Below are 24555 nucleotides of genomic sequence, written 5' to 3'. Positions count from 1 at the left end.
GAGGCTTTTAAGTCCCGCCCCTCGCCTCGCTTGGCAGGGGTCTATACCTCAGCTTCTCCCTCTCGCCTGTTTTCTGTTTAGTTCCCAGTCAGGCGGTTTGGATTTTTTCTCTCCCACGGAACACGCACCGGAGCTTCTGCCGTGCTCTAGTTTCGGTGGTTGTTTTTCCCCCCGAGGTTGGGCGCCGCTGAGCAGAGGAAGGGAGGACCTCGAGCCGGCGCTTTAGGCCGTCGCCCGGCGTTGGAGCGTCGGCGGTTGCTCGGCTTAACTGAATCCTTCGGCTTTCGAACGGCGCCGTTTCAAGAGCCTGGGTCGGAACGGGCCGAGCGCTGTGTGCGAGCCGAGAGCGAGCGCCGAAGCGCGCCAGCCTCTCTGCTAGGCAGTTGGACGCGGCCGTGTGGTCTCTGCGGACGCGAGTCCGGAGGTGAGCGCCCTCTTTGTCGCCTCCTCGGTTTAAGGAATGGGGAGGGGACCCCGGCCGAAGGTAGTGGCCGCGGTGTCTCTCCAAGCAGTAGTAGCCGAAGTAAGAGGAGGGGGAGGGTTGGTTCTCTGAGGTATAATTAAGGCCGCCTGCGGTCATTCAGCCTTTTGGGAGGATCCGGACGAGGATGCCGGCAGAGCTCTTGGAACCGGAGCCGCTCTGCTGGCCCCCCGAAATGTGTCCCGCGTGGGGTGGGTAGCGCCCTCCGTATGCGCGCGCAATTGTCCTCCATATCTCTCCCCCCCACACACCCAGTATGCTTCACCCCCTCCCCCCTTCTCTCCTCTGCAATACGCCGGCTTTCTCGTGCGGCGCCAGGACTGGGGTCCCTGAATTCGCCTTCGGCTCCCCGCGAAGTTTCGGGGTACCGTGGAAAGAGCTTCGTCTCGTCTCCCGGCGTGAGCAGCGCTACGGCCTATATAACGGGGAGAGGAGGAGAGGGGAGGTTTGCTCGTCTGGCCGTGTTGAGCAGGCCGAGAAATCGAGGCGAGCTCTGGGGTTGTTGAATGGTGTGTGTGCTCTGGAGAGGTGGGGGCGGAGGGAGAAACTCTCTGGGTCTTGGTGGAGAGAATGTCCTGCGCTGTGCTCGTCCTTCTTTTGTATGCGAGGCAGCTTCGGGAGAGAGGATGAAAGGCATACTGTTCTAGGGGATAGAAAAGCGCCAAGTAGTGCTGGCTGTGTTTCTGAACAAAGCTTTTCTTCCCACGAGCCTCGCCCCACTCATGCGACCCTGTTTGGATTTTCGTAAGATCTGAAGACATCTTTCTGAATGAGAATTTCTTTGGAGCATTGTGTTCTTTTAAAGACTTTTGTTGGAGGCTTATATTCTTGGCTAAAACTAATATAAACAAGTGGGTTTCTGAATCTTATTTGACATCCTAAAGATTCCCTAACCCGTAGCCTTTTGAAGGTGTAAAGAGACCAGTTTGGAATGACTAACATACCTTTCAAGATGAGGTTTCTGTTATGAATGGGTAGATTGTGTTTCTCTTTTTAATTTGCATGTTTAAGAGTTTCAACTAAACCCATTTAAAGAGTTATTGTACTGTTTAATTTTTTTTGGGGGGAGGGGTCTCTTCGTTAAATATTTCAAGCAAATCAAGCCTCATCCTTTTAAATATATTGCATAGCATGTTTAAAACTATCCTTGCTCAAATAAAAAAATGTGTACATTACCAACTCCAAACTTGAAACAAATTCATATTTTACCTCTAGTTTATTTTAAATGTATGCCATGACCCTAACATTCCATATTGGTGACGTGTTCATTGCATTCTAAGGAAGAATGGCTAAGAGGAAATATTGCAAAATATTCAGGTTAGCTATGCTAGCTTTATTATTTATTAAAGGACTTTCAAATTACTTTTTTGTAGAAAGATATTTGTGAGAGAAAAAAATGAAAAATACAATATCAAGGTAATATTTCTTTTCCACAAATAAGGTTTCACAGACAAAATTTGGCCCTGACTAAACCTAGTTTCATGACAGTTCCCTGAAGCTTAACTAAGAAAAGCATGTACTATTCAAAGTATTTTCTATAACAGACCTGGACATTTTACAGTCTTGGGCCAGACTTTTGGCTGTCCCTATCTAGCCCATAGGAGGTTAATTGGAAATTAAAAATCAAATGTAATTAAGTGTATGCCATGCTCACAACACAACTGCATAGCTTTTATTTTGAAGGCAACTGCTCCCCCCCCCCCCCCAAATTCATGTATGCGTGTACATGTGTGCCTTTACAGCCCTATTTGGTTCATCCCTCCACAACAGTCCCAGTTTCTTATGTGGCTCCTTGGGAAAATTAATTACCTACCCCTGACTACACAGTGCTATCTGGGTTTGGCTAGCTATGCAATTGCTTTTCTCTAAATTCCCTTTCCCGTCCAATAGGTTCTGACCAAGTAAGTAGGGATCCAGTTGTGTGCCTTCTCTGTTGTTGCTCCTCCTAAATATTTGACACAAAGCTGACTCTATATTAAAAGGCACAAAAAAAGTGACTTTGAGCAGGCCATAAGATGAAATGTTTGTGATCATGCTTTTATGGTGATTTAAACTTTTTAAATGTATTTCCCAATGGTGTCATTTAATTTTTTAAATATCTTTTGTATTCTGGTTGTTTTTATTGAGTTTTTAATGTAAGCTACTTTGAGTCTTTCCAGTTTGGCAGAATAAATGTGTAATAAATGTTCAGTGTGCAGAAGCTTTCATTAAATGTGACATACTCATTATATAGTTTAATTAAAAGTATGTTTCACAAGCTAAATAGAATAGTATATTTCTGAATTTGAATGATACTACCAGGAGAAAAGTGCCAGTTACATTCTTACTGGCATTAGTTCTTCCTTGATTTTCAAAATTAACAAATGGAAAAAGGTACCCTATTTCTTCCTATATTGGGAAAATAGGGGGAAAATACCCATTTATAAAATGCTATGTCTAGTTAGATGTTGTAGAATAAGCTAATGAGTTGATTGCTACCAGACAGACTTATTTTCGAGTGGGAATATGAAAAAGTGTTAAATATGGGCAAACTGGCAAATAAGCCACAAAAGTACAACTTGGCATCCTTCATTATTGCAATGGACATTGCAGTGAAGAATAGTGGAGCTGCTGCAGTTGAAGATAAAGATATATACTGCTGCTCTTTCGGAATATTGTTAAAATGGAATTGTGTGCTTATACTGTGTCCTCATTCTTTGCAAATAAAATAAAAGTCTTTCATGTGTTTTGTTGCAAGACTGGTAAAATACTGGTGTTAAAATTGGGCATACGTTTAGTTCTCATTCAAGGTTACAACAGCACTGAAAAAGTGACTTATGACTGGTTTTCACACTTAGGCCCATTGCCACATTTTCCTGGCCAAAATTTGGGTGGTTGGCAACTGGCATGTATTTATGACCAGAACAGCTAGACACAAGGACAGTTTTTCCTGAATGCCACCACTCTGCTTAACAACTAATTCCCACAACACTGTCAAATAATTTACTAAGACTATATTACTATTATTCTTCTCTTCCTTCTTAGTATCTATCTCTTCCCACTTATGACTATAACCATGTTGCTTGTATCTTTATTAAGTATTGTTTTATTTGTTTACTAATATGATATTAGTAACCTTGACTATCACTAAGTGTTGTATCTTTTTATTCTTGATGAATGTATTTTATTCTCATATACACTGAGAGCATATGCACCAAAGACAAATCCCTTGTGTGTCCAATCACACTTGGTCAATAAAATTTTTTATCTATCTATGACAGTTGCACTGTCCTGGAGTAATGTGGTCACCATTTATAATCTTTCCGGATGGCTTCCAACAAGCCAGATGTGTTAATGGCCATAATGATCACTTAACAACTGCAGTGATTCACATAACTGTGGCAAAAAGGTCATAAAATGGAGCAAACTCACTTAAATGCTTTGCTTGGCAATGGAAAGTTTGGACTTAATTGTGATCATAGGTTGATGACTACCTGTACTTTTTGTTTTGCACCACTTTTATATTGATAGCCTTTGTGATGACTTGATTGTTTCACTCATAGGCTGAAGCCATATCACATGACTAAAGGAAAAGGTTGGGGTTGTCTGGGTGTAATATGTCACAGTAAGGTCAGGGCCTTTGTATACTCATTTCTCATTCTCTCTGATTCATGACATAGGTCTGTTTAGAAGCGGAGGAATAAAATTTAAGCAAATGTTTTGTAATTTCAAAGCAACAACTAGTGTTTCACTATTGTGGCTGGAATATCAGAGAACATTATCTGCTGGTTTGAAGGCTAAAAAATCTAGAATGAGTTCTCATCTTTTTTTTTTGAATGCACCTAAAATCATGAAAGATCCATCTGCTATCATCTTATGCACATTGGAATTAACTCTGTTGAACTAAAAGGAATGTGATTTTTGATAATTCATTGGGTTGCAAGATTGATCTATAATCTTTCCATTTACTATTTGCTCAGGTTCTATCAAACATTCAAATGGAAGTCACTCTTATAAATGGATGGGGCTGTGCGAAAAGATGTATTTAATGAAATAGTCTTTTTTCATTTAATCTATAATGCAGAAATGTCCCTGAATTCTATATTGAAATATTAGCTTCTATTTTAAAGCATGCACATTGCTGAGCAAACTGCATAGTGAAAATGTGCCACAGTATAGCTTGCTTTAATATATCTTCTTAGTCACACTTCTAAAGGAAGTAGTATTAGCATCATGGGTGCTGCTATCAGATTGCTTGTTATGCAAAGGTGTTACACCAGCTCATATTTAATACAGCATATTGCACATTTGTTAAATTTGTAAGTAGCTGAATAAAGGAAAACAGATTTAATATCTTAAGTTATTTAGCAATCTAGTAGAGCAAGAATTGCTAGAATACAACTTACCAAGCAGCAATTCCATTGGCTGTATTGTTCAAAATAGTTATGGAACCTAACATGCATTTAGAAAATACCATTTGTCAGTAAAACATAACTTGAATTATGTTAGTTAAAATTCATTTGTCTAAAACTAAATGAATCCCTTTTCAAAAATGAAAGTTCCTGTTTCTATCTAAATTTCTTCTTTGTCTGTAAATTTGTTTTGGAATATTGTGATATATTTTGTGTGACATTTGCTACTGTGTAGTACCATTGCTAGTTCTGTAATAAAATGTCCTTTGACTTCTGAGAAATAGATTTATTGTGCATCCAATTTACTTTTTCAAAGAAACTAGACACAAGAACTGCAGACACTTCGATTATGTTCAGATTTGTTTAATTCCGAGGTTCTTGTTTTTCAAGAAGGTGGAATAAACGCACAGCATTTGTTTTTAAAGTGCTTAATCAAAAGCTTTATTATTAGGGAAGATCATAGCATTCTTGGTACAATGTGTTCTGGTTAGAATAGTGTGTTCGATGTAGTGATGTATTTTAAGATACCAATCCTATTAATAAATAAGGTTTTAAAACTTTACTACAAGAACAATAAAAATACGACAGAAGTTACAATCCCATAGTTGAAACAGAATCAAACTAAAGCCAATTAAATGCCAAACAAAATCAAGAAGAATTCACTCTGCTCCCCAAAGTTATGTGTGAAGCCAGACATTTTGAAAACAATAAGTAGTCAGTATTCAGATATAAAACAGGCAAAAGTGTTTGAATTCGGCATAGCAACCCTGATGGTTCATGTCTGTGACTGCTCCTTTTGCTGGTGTCTCATGATTGCTGCATGGATTCAAGAAAATTAGATATTAAAAAGTATGGTTCAAGCATGGTAACTATGATTAATACTGTGATTTAAAGTTCTCTCTCTGTGAAAATATTGTCCTTTAGATAGCCTGGTCCCACATCTGGATCTGCAGAAAATTATGCAGGCTATCTCATTTTGAATCAATTGGACCTTCCAGGTACTTTTTAAGGGCATCCCCATGTAGCATGCACTGTAATAGTCAATATTTTTACAGAGAGGGGGAGGCAGGGAATGCTGCGGGGCCGTTCTCCCTAAGGAGGTACATCTGATGGAATCCAGAAGAAGGGCCTTCCCTATGGTGGCTCCCTCCTTTGGGACGTCATCCCTGGGGAGATTAGATTGGCCTCCATTTTGAAATTTTCGCAGGGTCCTGAAGCCCTGGTTTCACCCATGAGCCTGGGAAACCCAGAGTGGGATAGACCCCATCAAGTGACTTATCGGATTGATTGTTGTTGCCAGGGTGTGTGTGGGGTGTATTGTTTTTACTGTATTTATATTGGGTTTTTATTTTTGTAAGACACTCAGTCACTGAGAATGAGTGGGTGGCCATATACATTCCAATAAATAAATAAATAAACAGTCCTCTATTAATGACCATAATTGGGATAAGAAACTTGGTCACTAAATAGCAGGGTTGTAAAGTTGAAAATCATGTGACTACAACAACCGATGACCACAGTTTCCAGTTGTGGTTCTTAAGAAACTTGTGCAGCCTTGAAGCACAACGTGACTGTGAGATGTGACTTCCTGCCAACTTCCCCACCCATTGTTTTTGCTTGTCAGAAGCCAGCAGTGAAAGTTGCAAATAGACCATGGAGTGCTGTGACTGTTGTAATTGTGCATTGGTAGCCAAATACCCAAATTGCAAGCATGTCACCCACCACAGGGACACTGCAATGGCTGCAACTTTGAGAACTAGCCATAAGTCTCTGTGCTCAGTGTTTTTGTAACTCAGACCACTAGCTGAATAAATGGTCATTAACAAATGAATACAGGTATATATCCTTTTTATCTGTCACATTTTGTAAATGGGTATATTAATTTGTAGTGGCATTAGAAGAATTGTTTTGCTAGTAGCAGTTATATGCTTAGTAGACTCCTTTAGTCAAGTGTTATTTTGAAATAAGTCATTTCCTCCTGTTTGAACTTATTAAAGAATTAACAACATAAAGACTTTAAAGGAGTTAAATTAAAAATAAAGTCATTAAGTCTCATTGAGGCAAATGAAAACCATTTATTCTGCTAAGTCAAAAGGCCTCTTCAAATCAGTGTTTCAGCTTGTGGACTATTCTGTGCATAAGGTGCCTTTAACCAGAGTTACTCTATTATTTGCTATCTGACCATTGTTTTATTTTGTAAATATTTTTGTAAGCTTTGCAATATATTGGCAGTTTATGAAAAAAATAAACAAAATTTCAGTTGATTATGAATGTCACATCTGATGCATTAAACATTGCTTTATCATACCATACCATAAATTGGTTGCAATTTACAAGTGGTTTCTAAATAGTGTTGTGGTGTTGATGTATAACTGACCTATTATTTTAAGTTGAAAGCTGAATAACATTCCTAATCGTATTGTTTAATGTTTCACTTCAGAAACAAAAGCTAATGAGTTTATCATTAGTAAAGTTTTTTTTTCTTAGAACACTAATTCCTTAATCAAAAGTTTGATTTGAACGCCCAATGATGGTTGTTTTAGCAATAATTACTTATATAATATTGGTATTATATGTCGAAGTTCAATGTTTTACTGAAAATGTGTATTGAATTTGATCCACTCCTTTTTAACTTTTCAAAAATTTCTGGTATATTAGTATTTGAAATTATTATTATTATTATTTCCTACTAGAAGGTAACAACCTTTCCCTCTTATTTCAGATTGGAGAATGAACAATCTTTCATTTAGTGAACTCTGCTGCCTATTCTGTTGCCCACCATGTCCAGGAAAAATAGCTTCCAAACTGGCATTTTTGCCGCCAGACCCCACCTATACACTCATGTGTGATGAAAGTGGGAGTCGTTGGACTCTACATCTTTCTGATCGAGCAGACTGGCAATACTCTTCTAGAGAAAAAGATGCTATTGAATGTTTCATGACTAGAACCAGTAAAGGTAACAGGATTGCCTGTATGTTTGTGCGTTGTTCCCCTAACGCCAAGTATACTTTACTTTTCTCACATGGGAATGCTGTTGACTTAGGTCAGATGAGCAGCTTTTACATAGGACTTGGTTCACGGATTAATTGCAACATATTTTCATATGATTATTCTGGATATGGAGCAAGTTCTGGAAAACCAACAGAGAAGAATTTGTATGCTGACATCGATGCTGCTTGGGTAGCTCTTAGAACAAGGTAAATAGAGTTATATTATTTTACAAAATTAGTAGAATTTTTGTTTATTCTCATAGTGAATTTGACTGTGTGCATAATAGGCCTAGTAGAAGCCCTCCTGAAAAAGTTTATCTGCACATTGGGAAAAGTCTGCAGAATGGACCAATTGTGGTATGGAGACTGAGGGGAAAGGTAGAGTTAGTGGCTGTGTGCTACAGTGACTATAACTCTGCTCTCATTTTTTCCCTGCCAATGTTATTCAGATTCTTTCAATCCTCAGGGAAGCTTTATTAGAGACTTGTAAGAAATAAGATGTAAGGAAATTGGACTCTACTTGTCCTGGTTTGCCCAGTCCTTTGAGAGATTTTACATTAAAAATCTGTTCATATTGTCTTTTTTTCAATTTTTTCATTAAGTAAAGTAAGGGGCATGTTACTAATCCATGATAAATAATGCTTTTGTTTACATTGTGACAGTGGAGTCCAGATTAATAAAGTATAAAGTGTAGGTTAGTAAAATATTAATACTGATTTATTTTCCATTGACAAGGAGAATCAAGTGAGAGGTGCTACATTGAATCAGTACTTCAGATTAATTCATATCTTCAGAAAATAAAGTATTGGAATCAAGCTGACTTAGTGTGATAAGGATTTTACATTGAATGCTTTCTTATATTAAAACATCATTGCTTTAAGTCCCCATCATTCTAAGCCATCATGTAGTTTATTTAGGTTTAGCACTGTATTACAAAAATCAAAATCCATTTTGATTTGTAAACCTTGTTATATGTGAACTATATCACTAGAGCAACAGTTAATTTAAAATAATGGCTTAGTATTAACCTACCTATTGTGGCTCTTCTGTGGCTTGAACATTAAGAATGAAAGTTTTGTGCAGCCATCTTATATGCATATTTATGGAGGTTTTTTGACATATTTTCTTAAATATGGCTATCTCACAGATAGCTAAGACTAAAGATACATTCCAAATTTTTATTAATTCCTTTACTTTCCTACACCCTTCCCAACAGCACCTGTACCATCCTTTCCTCACTGACAATAGTAGAAGAAGCAGTTGTTGCTGTTTTAACTCAGTGTGTGTATTACTTACCTGAATATTTCTGGTTAAACCACACATGCAGTTTCAACAATATCTTAGTGGATGGTTGCACTGTATTTTCATTCTTGTTGTGGGTGGAGAGGAAGATATTTGTGAATAAGCTGTTGTCATGCTTCTATTTATCAAGAGCAGTTATTGTTTGCTCCAGTTAGTAGTGGGTTACCTTGTATTGTTGTTACTAGGCATGATGGTTTTTTTTAATAAACTAATTTCTTAAACTTTAAAAAATATGTAATCTAATTGAGGCTGATATTTCCAACACATTCCTGTCTTCATCATTCCTAAGTTTTTCAAAAATATTTTTGTATTGTAAGGCAGTCGCTCTTTATGCTTTAATGTTTTAATTACTTGGAAATGCATATAGAAGGAGGGATTTGTTTACTTGTCCTTAAAAACTTGCATATGTTAACTAAATAACCCCTTTGATTTTATTGACTGTGTATAGGATTCTATGTAAGTCTTGAGTCTTAAGTAATTATTGGGACCTCTGGTTTGAAACAAGATAAACCAGATCCTTGCCTAAATAGTTATAAATTAGTAGGTCAGTGTTTGTTGTGATTTTATGGTGAAGTAGGTATAAATAATAATTTAAATAGCTTTAAAGTTTGACCTTGTATGCTTATTTGTTTTTAAAGCAGTAGATGTTAGTAACATCAAATCCATTTTAAATGGCCTTCTAGTCAGGAGACATTGAAGTTGAGAATTGCATGATCTCTAGGACCTTTTATACTTTTGAGTAATTCCTTAATCAGAATACTTCCTGATATTTCTTATTTAGAAATTGTGCAGTTACTAGAATACTTTTTGCACATGTTTAGAAGTGGGATGCTCTAAAATCAGTGTGCCTGAATTGAACTGAAATTTCCAGATGTGTAAACTTCACATCACAGAATTAGTCAGGCAGATGACAACTGATGAGAATTCTGGTAATTGTTCCACACATCTAGAAGTTGCCAACTTTGGAAAACACTGCTCTAAATATTGAAGTACTGCTTGCCTCATTGCTTGTTTGGCTTCCTGACTGGCATTCTAGTTGACATAAAAGGGAAGTTGTCATTCAGCAAAAAGGAGCATCATACATTCCTCTCACCAGAAAGAATGATGTGTGATTCTGTCTCTGTATGTAAAACCAGTTTAGAAGAAGGTAATTGGATTAATAAACTCTTATGTGCTGTGTGTTTCAGAAGGCAATATAGACGTTGGACATGCATCTGAGATGACAAATATCTGTCAAACGTTGAATGCCATTTTTATAAACTCATCTTTAGACATTATTTAAAATATACTAACATATTTTTTTAGTCTTAAAAGTATAATATTGGTATATTTCACTTAAAAGTATTTGCCTGAAAATAATTTTTTGTACTTATGAAACTTTTTTTACCTTTCATGAAAGGGATAAAATAATTATTTTTTTTACATTCTGTAGGATACATAATTGTACTATTTTATGTGCACGTATATTTACCTTATTGATAGCATATTTCATCACTTTGAAATGACATAAAAACTACTTTTTCAGATATGGAATTCGCCCTGAAAATGTGATTATATATGGCCAGAGCATAGGAACTGTGCCATCTGTGGATCTTGCTGCTCGTTATGAAAGTGCTGCTGTAATTCTTCATTCTCCTCTGACCTCAGGAATGCGAGTAGCTTTTCCTGATATAAAGAAGACATACTGCTTTGATGCATTCCCAAAGTAAGTTACTATGTTTTTGTTAAAAATGCAGTTAGAAATTAGTTATCATATACTCTTTTGCTTGAATGTCAAAAGAAAAATAATTAAATGTGAAACTTCTTTTAGGTAACTGGACTTTTTTTCTTTGATGTTGTAATATATCAGACAGTTAAAATATATTAAACAAAATCTGTGGGTTGCAATAACACCTGTCCATCTGCATACAGGTATCCCTTTACAGTCATTTGTTTAGTGATCATTGGAAATTACAATTATATAAGTGATTATGACTGGTCCTCACACTTACAACTATCGCAGCATCCCCCATGTGACATCGTTCTGAGTAATGAACTCAAGGACAGTCGAGACTCTGACAGTTTGCTCAAGTTCAAGAAGCCCTTTATTGAGTACATCGTATTGGCATTTAGAAAGAAGAAGCTAGCTCTAAAGGGTTTCCGTGCTCAGGGATAGTTAAAAGAATAGAAATTCCCCATCCCTCTGTGTCTTTTAGATCACACGGGCCAAACAATTTAGCCACCAGTTCCTGTTCAGTTCCCACAGGTGTCCGTTGACATAACCTTGGTTCACACGCCGGCTGGTAGGTGTTTTGACTAGCAGCTCAGGCACCACATTCCTAAGCCCCCCACCCCCAAGGGCAACCAAGAAATGAAGCCAGAAGTAAGCCTGAGAAAGAATGGCTTTAGCTGAAGTCGTTTTTGCAAGTTGACACCATGGTCATGGGATCAGGTGAAAACTGATAGGTATTTACGATGGTTGCAGCATCCTAGAGTCATGGGATCACCATTTGGGACCTTTGCAGCTGGCTTCTGACAATCAGGCAGTGGGGGAAGTTGTATTTACTTAATGGCCACGATTCACTTAACAATTAGAGTCATTTGCTTAACAATCATGACAAAAAAGGTTGTCAAATTGGGTGTGACTCAATTAACAATTGCCTTGCTTAGCAATGAAAATTCTGATTCCAGTTATGGTTGTATGTTGAGGATCACCTATATTCAAGTTTTTACCTTTTGCAGAAAGAAGTGGGTTTCATGAAAAAGAGGCCAGCAATTTTTTCCAGTGCTTTCTACCATCCTCAAGTCTTCAATAATTTATTTCTGCAAAATGTCTTCTTAGTCTTTGAAACATGGAGGTGGTGTTGGGAGCCTAAGGGGAAGTTAGGGAAAACCCTCACTTTATATTGTTTTTCAGTTAACAGTATAATTCTGCTATATATATATGGCAGAATGCTAATCCTGTATATTTTCCCCAAAAAGTTTAATTTCTACATGAATTTGTGTGATCTGGTTTTGAAAATCTCTATCAAATAAACTCTCTAACGGCACACTGTCAATAAAGCATAGTAAATATTCGTTTTAACCATATATGCATATAAGACATCTGTGGAATTTTCTGCTATGTGTGTTATTTTTCTTCTGTGTTTCTATAGTATTGACAAGATATCTAAAATAACTTCTCCAGTGTTAATAATCCATGGGACTGAAGATGAAGTGATTGACTTTTCACATGGCCTAGCATTATTTGAGCGTTGCCAAAGACCTGTGGAACCATTGTGGCTTGAAGGGGCAGGACATAATGATGTGGAACTTTACGTACAGTATCTTGAAAGATTAAAACAGTTTGTATCACAGGAACTGGTGAATTTGTAAACCACTTTGTTTAGTTACTTGTTGAATTTCATTGCTGAACTCCAGATCTTAATAGTCACAACATAAAACCTGATGGTTTTGTTTTCAAATCAGGTCAGTTGCCTTGATAAATGTACAGGTAAAATGATTTGTAAACTTAATTAATGAAGGTTTTAATGCCAGTATTAACTGGAATTGTAGATGATGGAACAAAACCTGTGTAGTTTATATATTTTGTGCAAGTTTTCTTATATACTTAAGGCAATTTGCAAATCTTTTTAAGATGTACAAAAATCTTAGAAGGAAGTAAAATTTTAATTATGTAAACTCTGATGCTGTAAATGTGTTGCCAAATGCTTTAGCATATCCCAAACAGGTTTATATACAATATTTTTAAAACATCTCAAAATATACTGTGACATGTTCTGTTGCACAGGTATAATTGAAGCAGTTATAAAATACAAATAGCCATTGCATTTGAAGGAATAAAGAATGGAAGACAACCACTTGAATTTTTAGGCCTTATTATAGGGAGCAAATCAAAATAAGTATTTTATTACCTTGTCTTCTTCTCAGTGTTTTCTTCTTCTTTTCCTAACTGATTAAGGGCCAAAAATGCTGTTTTCAAAGCACTGCTCTATTAACAAGGCCAATAGAAACGCAACAAAATACGGAAGCAATATCTCCGTGATATAGGCAAGTAAACTAAGGAACTTTATATACAGCTATTTTAAAATAATCATGTAAAAATCTTCCAAAAATCTGATATTGATTTGATTTTTTTATATAGACAAACATACAAACTTACAGATTTAGTTGACATTTTGATTTGAATGTTTTACAATATAGAATTGTTTCAGTTATTATGAACATTTACTAATGTACTCCTATATAGTAAAACAAACATTGACAACTCATAAAATAAGCTGCCTTTCCCTAGAATACATTTTTGCTTGAATAAAATTAAAATATAGCCTGACTTGTAAGCAAAATTATATTCAAATACACACTGTGCTTCTAATTTTAAAGCCTTATGTAGTTAACCTGTTCTGTTTATTCTTGTGATTGTCTGAGAATATTGTATGATGTATTGTAAATGCTTAGATTCTGACGTGTTTAACTCTTAAGAAAAAATCTACAATTCTGAAGTGTTTGTACAAAACAGAAACTGTTCCTGATTAGTTCTTTCTCTGTGAATACAGTAAGAGAGCACAATTTATGATGTGACTAAAACATCTTGCTAAACTCTCGTGATTCCTAAAATCTAGGAATTTCTTGTTGCCAGAGGTTTTACTACTTATAGCATCCACTTTTTTAGGGGATAAAGGACATTTGACAAGTGTATGCTCTCAATTTGAGCAAGCCATTGTGGCTTCTAATTAAATTGCTTTTTGATTTCATAAATGAAGGACTTAATATATTAAAATATAAGGCAAACTGTGAGTTGTCACAATATCTAGCAAATTGTCAGTTACAGTGTTAGATCTAGGAAATGTAATAATTCAATCCATATCATTTATAAATAATATTTAAATTACTTTTAATATGTTTAATATGCCTAAGCCAACCTTCATGAACTATTTGTATCCCATGGCAATTTGATCACGCAGAGATTGAATCCAAGAAAATTAGCAACCAGTTCTTTGCTTGAGATGCTGTTTTACCAGTATAGTTTAAAGGATATCTTTTATTAATATATTTAAAAATGCATACCTTCTCCAGTTAGAGTGATGTACTAGCGATTGGATTGTTTTAGTTATTAGTCCCATACACTTAATGACCAGTGGGTGCATTCCAAAATCAATAAAATCCAAAATGCTTGGAGCTTGAACATTGTTCCTAAAAATAGTTTTGATTTTAATGAAATACTGAGGAAATTGATTACATTTTGGTAGTTTTAAATTGTTGACTTTCATATTAAATATACTACATCATTTCTCTGAAATCCTTAATAATTCAAATAAAAAGTTGCTCCAGTAAAGTTCAGTTTAATATCAATATTGTTTCATATATCCTTTCTTAGAACAGTGGAATAAATAGCGACAAAAATGACTACCAGCCAAAAATGTGGATTGAGATTGATGAATTACTGTTGTGTGCTGGTGGAAGAAACTTGCCATTTTACAACAGGGTATTTGCAACTGTATGTATCAGTAGCAAGCTCATTTATATTATGATTAGATTGCCCTACATTTCAGATTGTACTTACAAAGAATGTAGAATTTGCCACTCTGTATGATTTGGTTGTTAGGCAATGAGTTTTCCCCTAGTGGCTACAACTACAGCTGCTTTGTCTTTCAATCATCTGCATACATATAGAAGTATATGGGTAAAGTTGTCCATTTATTTACTAGCAGTAAAGAGATAAGTACTGCCTCGGGATATAGCAACTTAATGTAAAAGATGTAAACACTACACTTCCCTCCATTCCATCCATATTAAATAAGCATGATATGTTTTACCTTACCAAAACAAATCAGTGATGACTTTTAAGTAATCTGAATTATGTATTTTTGATGCATACTGGTCTTATAGGGTGGGAGAAACATGATTCCATCTAATAGGACAGAAGCATACTGTTAAGAAATAACATTATTTCAATTTTACTTACTAATAAAATTATACTCCTAAAACATTTTGTACAGTAATTTTTAGAAGAGGAGGAAAAGGGTGGCAAATTGCCTACCCCACCCCACCCCAAGAGATTTGAAGAATTGGGCAGGCATTTAAGGCAATACTGACAGTTCCAGATCAAATTTGTTTTTGGTTCTTCATTTTTACTGACTTAGTCATGGTAATTTCAGCAGAACCCAGAGATAAAACCATTAGTGAAAAAAGTCTTGCCATCTTCATTATGGAATTGGTGGTTTTAAAAAATACTTTACACTAATAAATATATTCACTTTTGTGCTGTGTCAAGCTGGGTAACTGTAATGATCACTGATATGCTGCCCAATTGGATGCTATAGTTTGCAAGTAAATGGATGTAATTGTCTGGTTTAATACTGCACACTACCTCAAACTGACCCTATTACTCTTGGGTAGTTGAGCCTCCACATTAGGAAATGTGGATACAAGGTAATGACAGAAATATACATAATTCCAGAAAATAAAATAAACAATTTAAAGAAGTCTTGTAAGTGGAAATTATTTAGATTAAGTTAAATCTTGAATGTTAATCTTTACTACATTTGCTTGTGTTTGTCCTTTTGTTTAACATTGGATTAATTCAGTGTCAGTCCTGGTCCTAAACTTTACTCTGGAATTATTTCTGTTTTAAAAATCCTGCTAATCATTGTACATTCAGACAGCTCAAATAAAACCTAGCTTTTGATTAGTGTTTCAATTTTTTTATTAATAGTATTGAAATCCTGTTTTCAGCAGTATTGTTTTATAATTCTCACCATCATGTAATTTTGATCATCTTTCAGAAGATAGCTGAAACATAGTATGTCCTAAATTTATGAGATATTGCTTATGGAACTTTTGTTGGTTTTTTTTGCGGGGCGGGAGGGATGCAATTGAAATTGTTGAAATAAAATAATTAAATTTCTCAAATGTATGCTTAAGTTGGCTGGTTGACTATTAGCAGTATAAAAAAACTTTTCATCAGTGAGAGCAGTCTTTCTTTGTGAAATGTAAAATTGAATATAATTCTTGGAACTACTATAGGTAAAGGTTGCTCTTGCACATATGTGCTAGTCATTCCCGACTCTAGGAGTTCATCTCCATTTCAAAGCCGATGAACCAGCGCTGTCCAAAGACATCTCCGTGGTCATGTGGCCAGCATGACTAAACGCCAAAGGCACCCGGAACTCTGTTACCTTCCCACCAATGATGGTTCCTATTTTTTCTACTTGCATTTTTACATGCTTTTGAACTGCTAGGTTGGCAGAAGCTGGGACAAGTAACGGAAGCTCATGCCCCTAGAGCTGAAAACGACTAGGACGCATGTGTGGGGAAAACTTTACCTTGACCTTCAAAGAGCATATCCACTTTGTGTTTGTACAACAGAAACAAAATAGCTTAATTTTTTGCTCAGCAGTACGTTTTCACAAAAGCTAATTTGATGAAACAAGCTGAAATGAGACAGTAGACCACAACACAGCTTTGCTTCAAGGAGAAGTGTCAATTCAAAACTAACAAAATGAAATTATTTGCAAAGCTTGGACATCTGTGGTCAGGTGTAACTAACATACATTAAAATAAGGCTGCATTTCTGAAATAATGAAGACTAAAATTCCTGTATAACATTTCCCTCTTTTAGAGAAAGATAATTTTTCTCGTTCATGGCTTTGCTATCTGAATAAGACAGTAAGGGCTCTGATTTTTATATTTTGGTAGGCTTTATTAGAATATTTTTGTGGTAGTTATTAGAATGAATGTATGCCCTCTACTGACATAAACTTGTATTGCTTAGCTGGTTGATACTTGCCAGTATTTAATCTGTTGCTTTACAAGATAAATTTAAAAAACTCAAAAATCTCAAACTCTGATGTTAATTATGTTTATATAATTAGAATAATTCATTCTAGAATATTCTAAACTACATTATATTTCAGTAGTAGAAATCTCATATTGTCATGGTTTTTAAGAGAAAAGTTTAATTTTTTCAAGGAGCTTTATTTCACAAAACAGCATTTTCAGTTGCCTTAACTCTACTAGGCTCTACTAAAACATTATATCATCTCTTAATTATTAAATTATAACGTAATTTAGAAATGTATTGCTCTTAAGTTCTAGAAAGAGTACTATTCTAAAATTACCATTTCCATAACCAGTAAAGAATAAAAGAATGGAATGTGGGTGTTTGGTTAGTCCCACTAATTATTCAAGATAATGTAGAATTTTTAAACTTACCCCCAGATTCTGCAAATGGCAAAAAGTGCTCATATATCAACTGTTCACAAAAACAAATGTCAGCACTTTCCTCTAAGTATTACTTGTTTCTAAATTATTTTTTCAGTATTTGGACTAGGGTTGTTGAGGTACTTTTGGCTAATAACAATAGCCAATGGAATACCATATTTTCATGTGTATTTTTTTTAAAAAAATAGTATCCTACCTTTCAAGGAGTTATATATTTTTTCTTGGCTTCATTAGTGGGATCTGGCCTTTATATGGTTTTCTAGATCAGCAGTCACCAACTAATGGACCATGGACCACTGGTGGTCCTTGAGAAAATTGTGATGGTCGCAGAAAACCTATTTGTATTTTTTATATTGCACTAAATCAAATTACCTCAAACTACGGCTACTGGGCTGGATACATGCAGTGAATGTTTATGTTGCTGCAGAGAGTCTCCCTCTTCTGGGTCTTTTTGTGTGGGTCGGAGGAGGGAAGAAATTCCGACTTGGGATCTGCTTCAGCCTCCCGGGGCCATTGGTGACAAAGAGCCAGACAGCCTTTTTCCAGTGGGACTGCATCATGGCCTGGAACTGGCTGACCATTTCAGCCTGCTGAGCCTTGCCCTCCCATAGGTTTTCCCTCTACTTGGGAAGCCTATTTTCGTAGTTTTCAGTGAGGTGCTTCTGCTGAGCCTCCTCTGTCAGATTCAATTTGAACTTAGCCAGCTGTTTTGCCAGTTCTTTCTCATGGTGGCTGCTTAGCTCCAACAACGGCTTCCTGTTGGGGCCCTGAGGAGCCCGGGCGGGCATGCAAGGAGTGGCTGGGAGGGGTGGGGTGAGTAGAACCTGGTGAAGTGCCCTTTGATGTGAGTGACATTGAATTGGGCATGCCCACCAATCACATAACCACTTGGCCACGGCCACCCAACCAATCATTAGCCAGACTATATTAGTGGTCCGCGGAATTGAAAATTATGAATTTAGTGGTCCATGAGGTCCAAAAGGTTGGTGACCCATTTTAGATAACAGCTAGCAAGTTCACATATATAAATGTTTTGTGTTGTAATGTAACTCTGTTTCTTCACAGTTTTTGAATGACAAGCATTCTGAATGGGAATGTTAAATAGCACCCTGTATAATAAATACATTGAAGTGGATGATTCTTATTCCAGTCTATGTTGATTGCAGAAGCAGCTATTTCAGAATGAGTATGATGAAATGCCAGACTGGTAACAGATCACTATACTTCCTGTTTTTGTGCTACATTTGCTAATAGGAATGATGCATGAGTTTCCAGTAGTCCATTCAGTTAAGTGACAGTTGTGTCCAACAGAATAAAGGGCACATAATGGTACAATGACTATATAGAAAACAACACTATTACTAAGTCTCATATGAGTGTCACAGGTAAACCGCAACAGGAAATTTTAATTGAAAATGTGTGTTCCTTCAATGCTAAACTATACTAGCAGCCACAAACTATCATTTTTCATTTTTATACTTAGGGCAAGAAACATTACAGAAGAATTAATTAAATACTCCTGTTTTGGGACTAGCCCATGTAATTTGTTTAGTCACAAAGAGTTATGTGTTTTAATTGAAATACTTCACTGAATTTTCCACATAACTATTTTAAGGAAGCCCATATTATATGTACCACAAAAACACAAAATTCTAGTTCCAAACTACATCCTTTGTTGAATGATTAAATGTCATATCTGTAGATACAGATTATTTTGCAATTGGCTTCTGCTTTTCTTTAAAAAATACCATTAACAGCTTTTGTGCTTTCTAAACTTTGTATTTAAAATCCATTTTCTATAATATAGGTAGCTTATATATATTAATTGTATGCAAAGGGTCTTTAAGGACTCTGAATAATAATACACCAGATATTTTAGCTTTAGCTTTACAAAGATTTTTGCAATGGTTGACAGTGGGTATGCATAAAAGTATTTCAGATAATGTATTTTATCTGCCACATTTCCCCTACTTCTGAATAGGATATATTGTGTCTGAGAATCCCTCAATCATAAAAATGTACACAAGATAAAACATATTAAATGTGGTGTTCCTTTGCAGTGAAGCACAGCCCAAACCAAAGTCTTGCAAAATTAACATTTATTGTATAGAAAAAGGAAAAACAAGGAAAAATAGACCTAGGCCCAGCCACTTAGCAAATACACTTACTCATCATAGTATACTGAACTCCATTGAAGGGACATGGCACTATACGATAGGAGGCAATGCAAGGCCAGAAGTAAGGGGGGCATATGTTGGCATTTATGTACAATTGTTCAGGCTCACTTGAGCTTCTTTTTTTTTCATGAAAAGCACTCATTCAAAAAGCAATTTGTGCCTTTTTGTTCCTTTAGTGATTGTTCGCATATGATATGCTGCCTTTCCAATGATTATTCTGCTGTTTCAATTGGAAATTTAAAAATAGTTTCAAATGTTTTTCTAGAATCTATATCCATAGATTCGTGGAATTATAAATACAGTACATAGATTATGTATTTATTTTCAGCTGAAAAGTCAAGAGTGTCTCCATGTCATTAACATCTTTGAGATTCCAGCTACTTAAATGCATTTTATTGCGGTGTCTTACAATATATAGGCAAGCAGCGCAGAAGAATATGACTTATAGCTCTTTATCCAAAGAATACTTCAAGGGGAAAAAAACATGTTTACCATGTTCTATAAACTCCAATACAGAAGTTACTGGATATTATGTCAGTGTGGCACCATGTCTTATAAAGAACTATGATGAAGATAAAAATGTAAATTATTTGATACCAGAGTTTATGGAATAGAATAATTCAGGATATGGGTTTTTCTCATCATACTACTTTAACATTCATTTAGATAAAGCTGCTCCTACAATGGTAAATTTTCTGATACTGAAAGCAACAGCTTTAGATTATTTTAAAGCGTACTGTTGCTTTATTCCATGGGTGTCAAACTTGTGGCGTTACGTTGCTGTCACATGACGTATCATTTTTTTTCATGGAGCTGAGGTGGGCATGGCCTGTGTGTGATACATCCAGTCCACGAGCCACCAGTTTGACACCCCTGCTTTATATCATAGAAGAGAAAGTCCATTATTTCTTTTCTTCCCCCCTTGGGGTGACTACTTGACCACACTAACAGCAATTGCACTGTATAAGATATTTATACAGAAAACTGGATTTTGCATATGGGTCTACCCGTGTGTAAGGGGGCCCTTGGTGTTCTTTGAGCTTGGTTTTCTTGCAGATATTTCATTATCCAAATTAGGTTAACATCACCAGTGCTGAATGTGAATAAGCTCTATGTAACTCAGTGGGACTCTGAATAGAAGTGCATTAAATTATGCTGTTAAGTCACTTAATCTTGAAAAGTAAAATTAGCAAAGGTAGAGAGGCTCGTGATTCTAATGGTTAAAAAATCACAATATTTGGCTCACACCAGGGTGTCATATGAGACAATTCCTGTTTTTCTAAGTCAGAAAAATGAGAGCTTGGCATGACATCCTGAACACAGAATCTGAGAGATAATGCTCTTCCTGTACCAGTGTCAAGCCTGGATATTTATTCTCTGAAAGCAAGGAGGATCATTTACTCCATTGTTGACTACCCTTATAGAGACAAACAAGTAAAAGGCTGCCTCAGCTCCTTGCATTCCCTTTATTTCATATATACATGCTGTCATCAAGGAGGTAAGCATTAAAATACTTTATTCTACAATGTACTTTAAATTTAAGTCTATTTAAATCATTCAGTCTGATTTTCACAATTACTAGAATATATATGATTCTGAGAATTCAGACTAGTTTTTATAAAGTCATTTTGTCTCAGAGGCTGCCAGCTCTTTGTATTCTTGTGACTTTTCCTGAGTATTCTTTTTTCTTCATGCACGTAACCGTATGTGCCTTTAAAAATATTTTCAGAGGAACAATACTGCTTATAGAACATAATTGTACTTAATTACCTGCTGAGTCTAGATTTCCCTCTTAACATATCCCAAGATGCTTTTTCGGGAGGCAATGGGACTTTCTTGTTTTTTCTTTGAAGACATTTTGCTTTTCATCCAAGAAGCTTCTTCAGCTCTCTGTTGCCTCCTGAAAAAGCACATTTGGGACAACCATGACCTGAATGACTGAGAATCTATAGGCACTCTCTAGTTTTTGATAGCTCTAATTTAACAAACCAACCATATATGATTTAAGGGTATATGATAGATTGAATGTGGAAATATATTGAAATATGTTTTAAAAGCTCACAGTTGTCTGAAATGAAGCATTCCTGTCCACTATATAATAGGTTAATGCATTTTCTATTTCACTGTTAAAGAACAACTCTTTGTTTTGTTGTATCTATAAGTGTATTATTATAAAATTTATTATGACCTCAATTCAAACTGAAACTGTCATTTTTTATAGGCTGTTAAGGAAAAATGCCTCTTTTGTACTGCTGCTTAAAGGAGAATAATATATCTGTTTAAATCTAACACAAAATTAGGTTAAATGATTCACATTATTTAGAATTATGAATATCATTTCAAAGGAAAATAGATTTTTGGAAAATATATGCTGATTATTGATGTTTTTCTGCTCGGCATCAATGTGGATCATCAAGAGCAAACAAAATGTTGAGCAAATGACAAAGGATAAATTGGTTTTTTAATCATCCTCGATGATTAACCCTAACCCTAACCCTAACCCAATGCTCATTCCCTGTAATTAACAAGAGAACCCATATTATTTCTTCATTTCAGTTATTGGGATAGTGGAACTTCACCCACTCATGGTCTTTAGGCATTGTTCAGGTAAATTGACTTATGACTGTTTTCAGTAAAAAACAACTCTGATCAAGTCAAGGCTACAACTTCATGTTTCCAAGAAGTCATTTGATTTCTGTCCTCCCTGAAAGTAGGCATGCACAAGTAGTGCTTTGTTACACCAAAGGCTGTGTTTTACATTTTTTCAGGGTCTCTATCGGGATTTTACCTTAGAATGCTTATCAAGGAGTCCTAGGACAGCAACTGATGCTGTTTGGGTAAGTCATTCTACACTGTAAACTAGAAAAGGAAAAGCCAATTCTATCCCTAACACTGGTAAACAATGGTCTGAGGCAGCAGGGGACCGAAGGGTGTCTTGGGCTCATGAACTGAGCTAACATGGGGCCTTCCATTCACATGATGCTATTCTATGACCAGTCCTCAAGAGACTGAAGTATGTAATACTGGAAAAGTGCATAGAGCTGTTACGCAATACGCAATATGTGCATTAAACTAAATAATTCATAAAGGAATAACTCAGAAAATAAACGAAAAATATATTTTATATGGTGGTTGCCACCTTAAAAATATTAGCACTAGACTAGAAGGAACAACATTAGTCTAACACAGGTCTATTCAGTTGAAAAAATATTTTTACTTTTGCAGTTGAAGTCCTTGATTTAAAACTACTTTAAAAACCTGATTATGAACTTGTTAACAACTTGCATTAATTCCTGTGGAGCCATTGCAGGGCTGGGATAGTTAGGAGAGAAAGTGATTTCATGGGTGTCCCTAAACATAAAGTCCTGGATTCTGGCTGTAATGTTGCCAAGATCTGACAATCTGTTCTTTGTTACAGTTTCTCTGTAGAAACTCAGGAAAACCACTTCAGTTTGGTGGCAGTTCCACCATTTGACAACTCGAGGTGATTGAGGGGGTCATGCGCTTCCAGGGACAACAACCGCAAAAAGGCAGGAAAAACGACCAGTAGCGCATGACAAGGTTATCTTTCCGTTTTCCTGAGCCCAGTTGTGGGAGGAAAGGCCCGTGTCTGTGGCCTACTGAACCCTTGTCCTAACCGAAAATTTCATCACAACTAGCAGTCTCCCCCCATCTGTCAGGATGAAGGGACAATAGCAGTCCTGCTAACGGGCTCCTTGTCCTTGTGCAAACTCCAATTGCTTCATGTACAAATCAAGGGAGCAAGTGGCGTTCGAGGAATAAACCCTTCTTTCGGGTAGTGAGGAAATATTTTGCAAAACGGGCTCGCTTTCTCCATGGGGGAAAGAAACAAAAATAATTAGTGGAAGACCGGTACGTCTTTTGTTAACTGGAGTAGATTCAAGATTAGCCAGCACACCCTTTGAGAGATCTGGAAGGCGACAGCCACAATCGTGAGCGCATTGGCTTGCAAATAAGCCAAATTTTAAATTCAACGAAACTGTTTGCTTCTGATTCAATCCGGCAACGGAGTCAGTTTAATTTCAATTTACTCTCAGTTGCTGCATTCCCGCCGGGCCGCTTCCAACCTAAGGAGCCCCGTAACTCGGGGATTGACGACAAAACAGACGGCGGTATTGTAGGCGGACTTCATGCGTCCATTGTGCCTGGCTGTTGCCCAGAAAGGCGTCAGGTGTTGTTTGGCTAAAAGTAAGATTGTCTTCCGATCTTTAATAACGCCATCGCCTCAGCAGCAAGCCGCTGCAAAAGACACCGCGTTGTTCAAAAGCCCGGCAAATCTAGTTTGGCCAGAGGCGAAGCAGCAGCAGAAGAAGAAACAACAATGCGCGTGGGTGGTGGGGCGAAAGCCGGCCGTGCCTTTTGCTTTGGTTTAAGGATTTCCGAATTGGCCGTGCGTCCTTCGCGCTCGTTGCAATGCCATTGAAATACGCCGAGCGCTTCCGAGTTGGAAACTCGTGCGGTCGGAGTGGGGTGGGTGGGTATGTTAAAAGTCGTTCCCGAAGCCCGCCGCGATTCCCCTCGCGCAAATAACCTCCACGCGATGCTCACGGCGGTTCCTTTCCAGGGCCCTGCCGGAGAGGGGCCGCGAAGCCTCCCCGGGCGCCGTTCTCCTCTGTTCCTTCCCCTCCCGCCCCCCAACAGCCGGGGCGGGACCTCTCGGAAGGCTCCACCCCGCCAAACTGAGGGGAAGAAAGGAAGGCTGGTAGAGTCTCGCCGGGGAGACGCGGGCAAATGCTGTTGGGGGAGGTGGGGAGAGGGCGAAGGAGGCGCTTGCAGCCGACTGGGCGGAGCGGCTGCTGCGTCGGGCAGGGCTGTTTCCCCGCCAGAGGGGCGCGAAGGGATTCGGTGCCATTGGGAGAAGAAGCGGCTACGGTGCACGACACACAGTGAGAGAGAGGGCACCATGCCTCAGCCACCTCCGCCCTGAGCTCCTTCCCACCGTCTCTTCCTCCTCCCCCTCTTCCTCCCGCCGTCCTCGAGGCCCCGGTAAG

The 24555-nt window shown here is 37.1% G+C and overlaps 2 protein-coding genes across 3 annotated transcripts in view; both read left to right on the top strand.

Moving 5' to 3' along the window:
• Positions 1 to 15: 15 nt before the first annotated feature.
• On the top strand, positions 16 to 15831 carry ABHD17B (abhydrolase domain containing 17B, depalmitoylase). The gene is made up of 4 exons (XM_032212883.1): positions 16 to 424; positions 7595 to 8069; positions 10690 to 10869; positions 12299 to 15831. The coding sequence occupies exons 2-4, from the start codon at positions 7603 to 7605 to the stop codon at positions 12516 to 12518; spliced, it is 867 nt and encodes a 288-aa protein (XP_032068774.1). The 5' UTR covers positions 16 to 424; positions 7595 to 7602; the 3' UTR covers positions 12519 to 15831.
• A 4558-nt stretch (positions 15832 to 20389) lies between these two features.
• CEMIP2 (cell migration inducing hyaluronidase 2) overlaps positions 20390 to 24555 on the top strand; it is a 55178-nt gene continuing 51012 nt past the window's right edge. The window contains exons 1-2 of one of the 2 annotated variants that reach the window (XM_032214101.1): positions 20390 to 21041; positions 22312 to 22380. The gene's annotated coding sequence lies outside the window, so the exon portion shown is untranslated. Of the gene's footprint in view, positions 21042 to 22311; positions 22381 to 24274; positions 24551 to 24555 lie in introns of those variants that run through there. The other variant, XM_032214100.1, reaches the window with a different exon arrangement.

This window comes from Thamnophis elegans, chromosome 3 (genome assembly GCF_009769535.1).
Source record: "Thamnophis elegans isolate rThaEle1 chromosome 3, rThaEle1.pri, whole genome shotgun sequence".
Taxonomy (NCBI): domain Eukaryota; kingdom Metazoa; phylum Chordata; class Lepidosauria; order Squamata; family Colubridae; genus Thamnophis; species Thamnophis elegans.
The sequence above is the reverse complement of the archived record's forward strand: the minus strand, read 5'-3'. Positions and strand labels throughout refer to the sequence as shown.